At 41.6% G+C, this 7,885-nt stretch overlaps 1 protein-coding gene across 1 annotated transcript; it reads left to right on the top strand.

Moving 5' to 3' along the window:
* Window positions 1-1,147: 1,147 nt before the first annotated feature.
* Window positions 1,148-5,827, top strand: LOC308299410 (E3 ubiquitin-protein ligase TRIM35-like). The gene is made up of 6 exons (XM_080743184.1): window positions 1,148-1,780; window positions 2,664-2,759; window positions 3,942-4,172; window positions 4,285-4,307; window positions 4,424-4,548; window positions 4,645-5,827. Exons 1-6 carry the CDS (start codon window positions 1,379-1,381, stop codon window positions 5,127-5,129), a joined length of 1,362 nt encoding a protein of 453 aa, XP_080599310.1. The 5' UTR covers window positions 1,148-1,378; the 3' UTR covers window positions 5,130-5,827.
* The last annotated feature ends 2,058 nt before the right edge of the window (window positions 5,828-7,885 follow it).

The following is a 7,885-nucleotide window of genomic DNA, read 5'->3' as shown; positions in this document are numbered from 1 at the left end:
ATAGCACATTTGTAGTAAGGCATAAGTGGTTAATTCATACAATGCTTAATTAAATACAGTATGCCCTACTCAAGTAGGCTGAATGTACTTTATACTGTCCACTACTCATCTTACTCCACTCTCCCCTCTCCACCTGCATCAAAGCTAAATGCACCCACCACCATGACATCCACACCATGCCATGCCTGACCAGTATGCCAAACTAACCAACCAACATCCCAACTGAAGATTATGTTGCCTTTCATGGTCAGGTTGGTACCTCACCAAATCGTGTGAGAAATAGATCAGAGAGAACATAAAGTTTGATGTTACAATGGGTAAGGTCAAAAAATTGGAAGTGTTTGATAAAATTAATACAAAATAGACTTAGAATATCTAAATAGCCTACTGAATGAAATTAAGCAACTTAACCTTAAGCCCCAGGGGGGTTCAGGGGAAAAGTGGGTACACAAATTGGACACAAAACTACAATGATTGTGGCTACTCTTGACCCACCAAATGTCAGCTAACCCCTGAAAATCCACAAATGCAGTGTGAAACATCACATTTCTCTTACCAAATTGTCCTGCTGTGATCACTTACCTAGGAAAAGATGTTTGAAAAATACCTCCACCATGAAGTGAATGTTGCATTCTGAATAGTGAATGAGCCTCAAGACCTCATTGAAAACATAATGAGTAATGTTGATGAAAGGTACAATGGCAGCTGATTATTATGCTGTAGTAGGCCCACTGTAGCAATAATCAACAATGAAATTGACAGCTGTTTAGAGGTCAACACGTTGACAAGGTTCAATAGGTTAAAAATTGTCTGTGGTGCCACTTGAATAGACGTTAAATTTACCCCAGACATGTTTAAAAGTGAAATATCCCTTTAAGTGGACAGTCGGGCAGTACCTCTAGTCTACGCAATGAGGAAGAAAAGAGAACACATTACTGTGAAGATCCTGTTTACATCCTGTGTGTGTGTGTGTGTGTGTGTGTGTGTGTGTGTGTGTGTGTGTGTGTGTGTGTCTTCTGCTCCACTTGAACACTCCCCCTGCTCTCACTGATTGGACAGTGAAATTAAACCCTGCCCTCAGAAGGCAGTCAGTTAGTCAGTCAGTGTTATTTTGCAGAAGTACAAGGGAAATAAGCTAGGTACTGAATACTGTAGGTTGCTTATTCATGTTATTGTCGACAAATCTGAAGTATTGAGGAGAGGCGTTGTGAGAATGTAGATTTTCACAATTTCTGTCCCTAAAATAAGCAAGCAAGACAGTCTTTGAGTGAAAGTAAGTTGTTGCTGTGAGAGTTCATAGTCAGTCATACTGTCTGTACAAGGAAGAGAATTGCAACAACAAAAGGAGAAGCAACGAAAAAAGGCGCACAAGAACAAAATGGCATCCGGTCTGTCTCTCTCTGAGGCAGAATGCACATGCCCTGTGTGCTGTGACATCTTTAGGGACCCAGTGGTCTTGCTGTGTGGTCACAGTTTCTGCAAGGACTGTCTTCAGGAGTGGTGGAGACAGAGCTCAACCAAGACATGTCCTGTCTGTAAGCAACTGTTTAGAATGCGTCAACCCCCACGCAACCTGGCACTGAGAAATCTCTCAGATAACTTGCGGCAAGAGAAAAGTCAGAGAGCTTCCACAGATCCTGATCTCTGCAGGCTTCACAGTGAGAAATTCAAGCTTTTCTGTGTGGATGATCAGCAGCCTATCTGTGTGGTTTGTAGGGATTCAAAACAACATAGGACACATAATTGTGAGCCCCTCAATGAAGCTGCACAGAATCTTAAGGTGAGTGCTGTTTATTTGAAAATATACCTTTTAGTGTCCGCCACGGCCAGACCAAAGGCTTGGCAGAGACTATCCTTTAGTTTACACCCTGTCCGTCCGAATGTGTGTGTTTGTGTCCCTGTGTCTGTCAGTGATCAGCTAATCACCGGCACCGTTGGCTTGGTCACAGCTAAACTGTGTGCACAAACTCCCTGGATATCAGAGCAGAACCGATCTGCCCCAAATGTTTCATATGGGCTTGTTAAAGCTCCATCAGGATGCCGATTTTTGCTTAAAAACATTTGACATTTTGCATGAACATTTCCACTACTAGGCCACTTGAACATTTTCATATCAGCTTCAAGGTGGCACTTTTACCTAAAACTTCACAGATTTGCGCTAAACCTCCCTAGAGGCCATGGAAAACCATTGCCCTGCATTTTTCACATCTTTAATGGCACTAGGAGGCAGATTTATGTTTTTTTTTTAACTCATAGTCTCATACAGATTTAAAGATTTCACACAAATTGGTACATGTGATCAAGACGAATCCGTTTGATTTTTCATACTATCCTAATTGGCTAGGACTGACATCTTAAGTTTGCAGAACTGACCCGTTTTGAACAAAATGCCTCAAATTATGAAGGCAGTGTCCGATTGTGGTGCAAAACTTCTTTCTTTTTTTTTTTTACTCCTACAAATTGTGTCCAAACATCACATGAATCCCACATTATCTCTATCGTCATGTGATCAAGATGTATCTGTCCGATTCTTCATTACATCAACATTTCTGGCCCACAATAACCTACTTGACCTGGTGGAGATCTGTGCCACGAGCAGCTCTTTTTTAAAGATATCTTTAACAAACAAATATAATTAATGCAAGTTTACACTGTCATTGCAGACTAAACTCAGAAGGGCACAGATGCACTTAAAGACCAAAGAGGCGACATTTAAACGGGTAAAAGGTGAATGTGATAAAATTGCAACGTACATTAAGGTAAGTCACAGTAATGAAGTGAAGCCTAACTCAGTAACTCAATATTGTGTCGAATCTGTCGACAAAAAATACTTGTCATTTGTGCTTTGTATCTCACATTGCTCCACCTCTTTCCATTTCACTCTTCATATATTTTAAACCATTTAGGCCTAACCTATAGTTAGGCCTAAATCAGAAATTAGCCTACAAAAACAAATATGTTGCTACATAGTGTACATGTACTGTAAGCCCCTCCCATACAGCAAAATGTGTTCCCGGCCTGAATGTAAGCTCCACATGCAAACATTGCATACATCACATTTTATTAGCCTGCATGGGTGCCAGCCTGCTTGCTCCATTCCGCGATTTGTTTTGTCCCTCCGCATCACAGTCTGGAAATGATTCAGTTGACTCGTATTTCTGAACGTCTGTTGTGACGTAGGCGACGTCATTGCTGATTGGATGTTGTTCCAACGAATCAGACTAGGGTTAGGGTAATACACACTGGTGTATTTGTCCCGCCTCGCACCACAGACCAAACGGAAGCCGCAGTGTCCCACCTCCCCTGATACGAGGCTTTCCAGACTGACGCGGAGAGACAAAACAAATCGCGGAACGGAGCGATCAGGTTGGCACCCAGGCTAACATTTTATAGTTAGAAGGCATCATCCTTAATTAAAAAAAAAAAAAATAGTAAATTACAGACACAGACACACAGACAGACAGACAGACAGACAGACAGACAGCACAGACAGTATAGAACCTCACCCGTCGCTGCATACTGTTGTGCTCCGAGAAATCGCTAGTAGCCCCAACCGTCGCTGCATTCGAACAGACATTCGAACAGAGGAGGTGCTAATGCTGCCATTCCACCTGCAACTTCCAGGCTTGTAAACATTACCGGCTGACAAAACTAGCGATTTTAAGGGGTTGTTTCGTGCCCTGGTTCATGTTTTATGGACCCTGGTTAGGTTATCACAGTCTGGAAGCTCGGAACTACCTTTACTTTGTGGATACAATTTCGGGAAGAGTGTTTTCTACCTCAACGTTGGAGAAGTTCGACCCCCCCACGGGTTAAACCTTTATAGGACCTCGTCTCGGAGCACAACAGTATGCAGCGACGGGTGAGGTTCTATATGGGGCTATACTGAGTATTGAAGTATCATTCACATAGTAATGTTGTCCTCATCTCAATGGTTTCAGCTCCAGGCCCAGCAGACAGAGAAGAGAATCAAAGAGGACTTTCAGAAGCTTTACCGGTTCCTGCGAGCAGAGGAAGCCTCTAGGATCGATGCACTGCGGACAGACGAGAGGCAGAAGAGTCTCAGGATACAGACCCAGATCGACAACCTGAACTCAGAGATCTCCTCCATCTCAAACACCCTCAAACTCATAGAAGAGCAGCTGATAGCCGAAGATGCCACTTTTAAGCTGGTAAACACTTTTATGTTTTATGAATATTTTATGTTTAGTCTTAAACTGAGATTAGAATCCAAAATGACCCAATACGCATTTTCCATTTGTAACCTTGTCTTCTCCTTCACAGAATTTCAAGATGACCATTACGATGTAAGTCAGCATGTATGTTCCCTTTTCTGAACTCAGAACTTCAGTTCTGTGTTGAATAGAAGTTGTGAATATGCAGAGCCCTTAAATAGTAGTGTATTTGTGAATATTCATTCCAGTGCCCAGAGCCAGGCCACGTTGCCTGATCCACAAATTCCAACAGGAACCTTGATTGACAAAGCCAAACACCAGGGAAATGTTCAATTCAAGGTGTGGAGAAAGATGAAGGGGATCATCCAATACCGTAAGCAATGACACAATTCATACAACACATTCCATGATTGCTACCCAAGTCAAATTGCACTAGTGTTTGTATTTAGCAATTTGTATCTCCTTGCAGGTCCTGTCATTCTAGACCCTAACACAGCCAGAACTTATGTGACTATATCAGAGAATTTATCAAGTGTGAAAGATAGTGATAGAGCTCAGCAGGTCCCAGACATCCCTGAGAGGAGGATTGGACACCATTTGGCTGGGTCTGTGTGTGGATCAGAATGGATTTCCTCTGGGAGACACAGCTGGGAGGTAGAGGTGGATGGGCACTGGGCTGCTGGTGTGGCTACTGTAACTGGTGACACATGGAGTATTTACAAATGTCCTTGTACAGCCATGCTGCGTGAAATAACTCCTGAGGCTAACTCCAAACTGGTAGCTGAACCACCTCTCCCCAACAAAATCATGGTGCAGTTAGATTATGACCAAGGGAAGCTGTCCTTTTATGATCTTAAAGGGAAAACACACTTTCACACTATCACACACTCTTTCACCAAGCCTGTCATCCCATGTTTTAAGGAAAATGTGAAAATACTGCCAGTTGAGTTTTAAATTCTGTCCTTTTGTAATACTAGATTGATATAATATTCAGATTTGTATAACCTTTCCTGTTTCAGCAAACATAGGAAGGAATATTTCAGAAGGTTTCACAGCAGCCTTTTTTTGATTGCATAAAATGTCTATATTATTCAGTGCATATAACCTTTTTTCGTTCCCTAATTTTATGTTATTGTCTTTTATAAACATTTCTGATTTTATTTTGAAATAATTTGTATGTCACTGTGGTTTAATCTTGTATATTATACAAAAAGGATCTCACAAAGAATGGAGATTCAAGGTTAAGAAAGAACCCAGGTCTTTCTTATTAAAGGTGGAGTTTCGCTCTGGCCATTCTCCCTCGTTTTCTGACATGATTCTGCTTTCCTTGCTTTCCTCAATGCATGCATGGTGAATGTTGTTTTTACATATGAATCGAAATAAGCCTATTGTAAATCACTTTGTATGAATCAGTAAATCTGATGAAGGTCAGTGACATTTCATGAATCAGAAAAGGATTTTTTTGTTTTTACTTAATGAAAATAATTTTGAGTTGGCTCATATTGCGTTTTTTCAACTTTACCAAATCTTTTTGCCCAAAATAGCCGGTCTGCAAGCTAACAACACACTGCGTTATGAGCTTAAATATGTTTCTGTAACACCAGGTATTTTTATGCGTTGGACAACTTTTATTAAAGGCGTTTTGTTCACCATGCCTTTTTTCCTCCATTTATTATCGAGTGCACCTACTGTATGTTCAGTTGATCCAGTCAGTAGGCTACCACCAGTGGTGGCCAAAGTACTCAACTCGGGTACTTCAGGCAAACCATAGATACTCCTGGTCAAATATGACTGGACTACAAGTAAAAGTGAAAATAGCAGATCTACCAGCTCACAACGTGTTGCATTGTGACACCTTGTGAGCTTGTATATTGTTTCACTATGCCAAGTTTGCCAACCAACCTCCCAAATGACTGGCACTGCACAACAAGTCTGCATGTGAGAGCTATAAAGACAGAACAACAAGTTCCCACTTGAATTACATACATGCACTGAACTAGATAGCACCACCCACTAGCATAACACACAGCTAATGCTTCATTTCTTTGGAATGGAAAATATGGAATAATGCAGGACAGGATTTACTTCATTGGCAAACATGGAAGAGCAGCTCAGGTACTTAATAATAACACTGGTTTATTGAAGCTATATTTATTAAGGAAATAATTATCCACACGTACCTTCACCCAAGTTGTAGCCATATGATACACAACCGTTTTGGTACCTTTATGAAATAATCTTTTCAATGGCAAAATAGCTTTTCTTTACTTTCAACAAACTGTAGGGTATGACAAAGATTAACAGTTTGTAGTTTTATTTTATTTTACAGATTTAGCTGTATTTGTTTGTTTGTTTTTTTGCAATGTCTCATAGCAGTGGTTCTCAAACGTGTTTATGTCAAAGTCCACTTTCAAGATGTTTAAGTGGGCCCTGATCCAATAAAGTTTGAGAACCACTGTTCTAAAACATGGGTTCCCACAAACCTTTGAGGCCGTGACCCCCAAAATAATCATATTTGAACAGGACAAGCACTTGGAAGTGTAGGCATTACATTTAGTTTGACTCAGTTCCACAGATACATATTGTGAAAATAGTCGAACTACAAGCTCACAACGCCTCGCAGTAGGTCCCCTATTTTCCCAATGTTTGCCACTTTCTTACGTGATATTAGACAATTTGATATTAAAAAGGCTTTGAACGTCATTAAATTGTGTGCAATATATGTTTGTTTACTGTTGAGTAAGCAGACAATATTGCACATTAAGCTAATGATCTGGGGAGTGGGGACCCCCCAAAATAATGTAGGGCCCCATGGGGGGTCTGGAGCCCCAGTTTGAAAACCACTGCTCTAGAACAAGGAGACAGGAATAAACAACAAGTGAATGAGTCTGTTGACGGATGTGTGTCCAGGGCAGTGACTTTGGCGGAGGCTGAGGAGGACTGAGAACACAATGGGTTGGCTGAGGCCCAGTATGAGACAATGGAACCCAGGCAGCAAGTATACTGTTATACAGATATTAGACACATTAAGGTGCAAAACAAGAGAAACACAAGATTTAAGTGGTACAACTGTTACAACAGTTGCACATGTTAAATAAAAAGAATCACACCCAGTGTGAAATGAGCAGTGCTATTTATGAGTCCCACGAAGCTTGGCTAATGTGGGGATGAGGCGGGACATATAAGTACAAAGCCAGGGCCGCTCAATGAACACAGGAAAGAGAGAAGGTCCATGTCCAGCCAGGTGACAGGCTCACGTAGAGCCTGTCTCTGATAGAGGCTTTAGGCTCCTGGGCTTCTGGGCCATATCGGCCTGCATGTGCGTGAGCTATAACATACTGTACATGCAGTACATGCAGAGTTCAGGGGAGGCCTTAGCTATGTTTCACCAGTTTCAATTGAAACGGGCCTCAGCCACCAGGGGGCCTCCAAGAGCTAGCCAGCAAGCCTTGTTCAACTTGCAACACACTTATAACACTTTTTAATAATCATATATCCTTGTTAATATAACACCATTTAGGTCAATGCTATAACATTATGTAGTGATATAATAATAATATATAAATAGCAGCCAGTCATTGACTATAGGTCAACTTCTGTGTGCGATTGTTGCGCGGCTACTGTGGCCTCGGTGCGCTGGCGGCGGTGCGGGGGGCCTCATCAATAGCTCTTGAAACGGGCCTCCAGATTACTAAGGCCGCCCCTGGCAG

The sequence above is a fragment of the Nannobrachium achirus genome (assembly GCF_963921795.1).
Source record: "Nannobrachium achirus genome assembly, chromosome: 15".
NCBI lineage: Eukaryota > Metazoa > Chordata > Actinopteri > Myctophiformes > Myctophidae > Nannobrachium > Nannobrachium achirus.
Note: the sequence above shows the minus strand (reverse complement) of the source record. Positions and strands in the feature narration are given on the sequence as shown.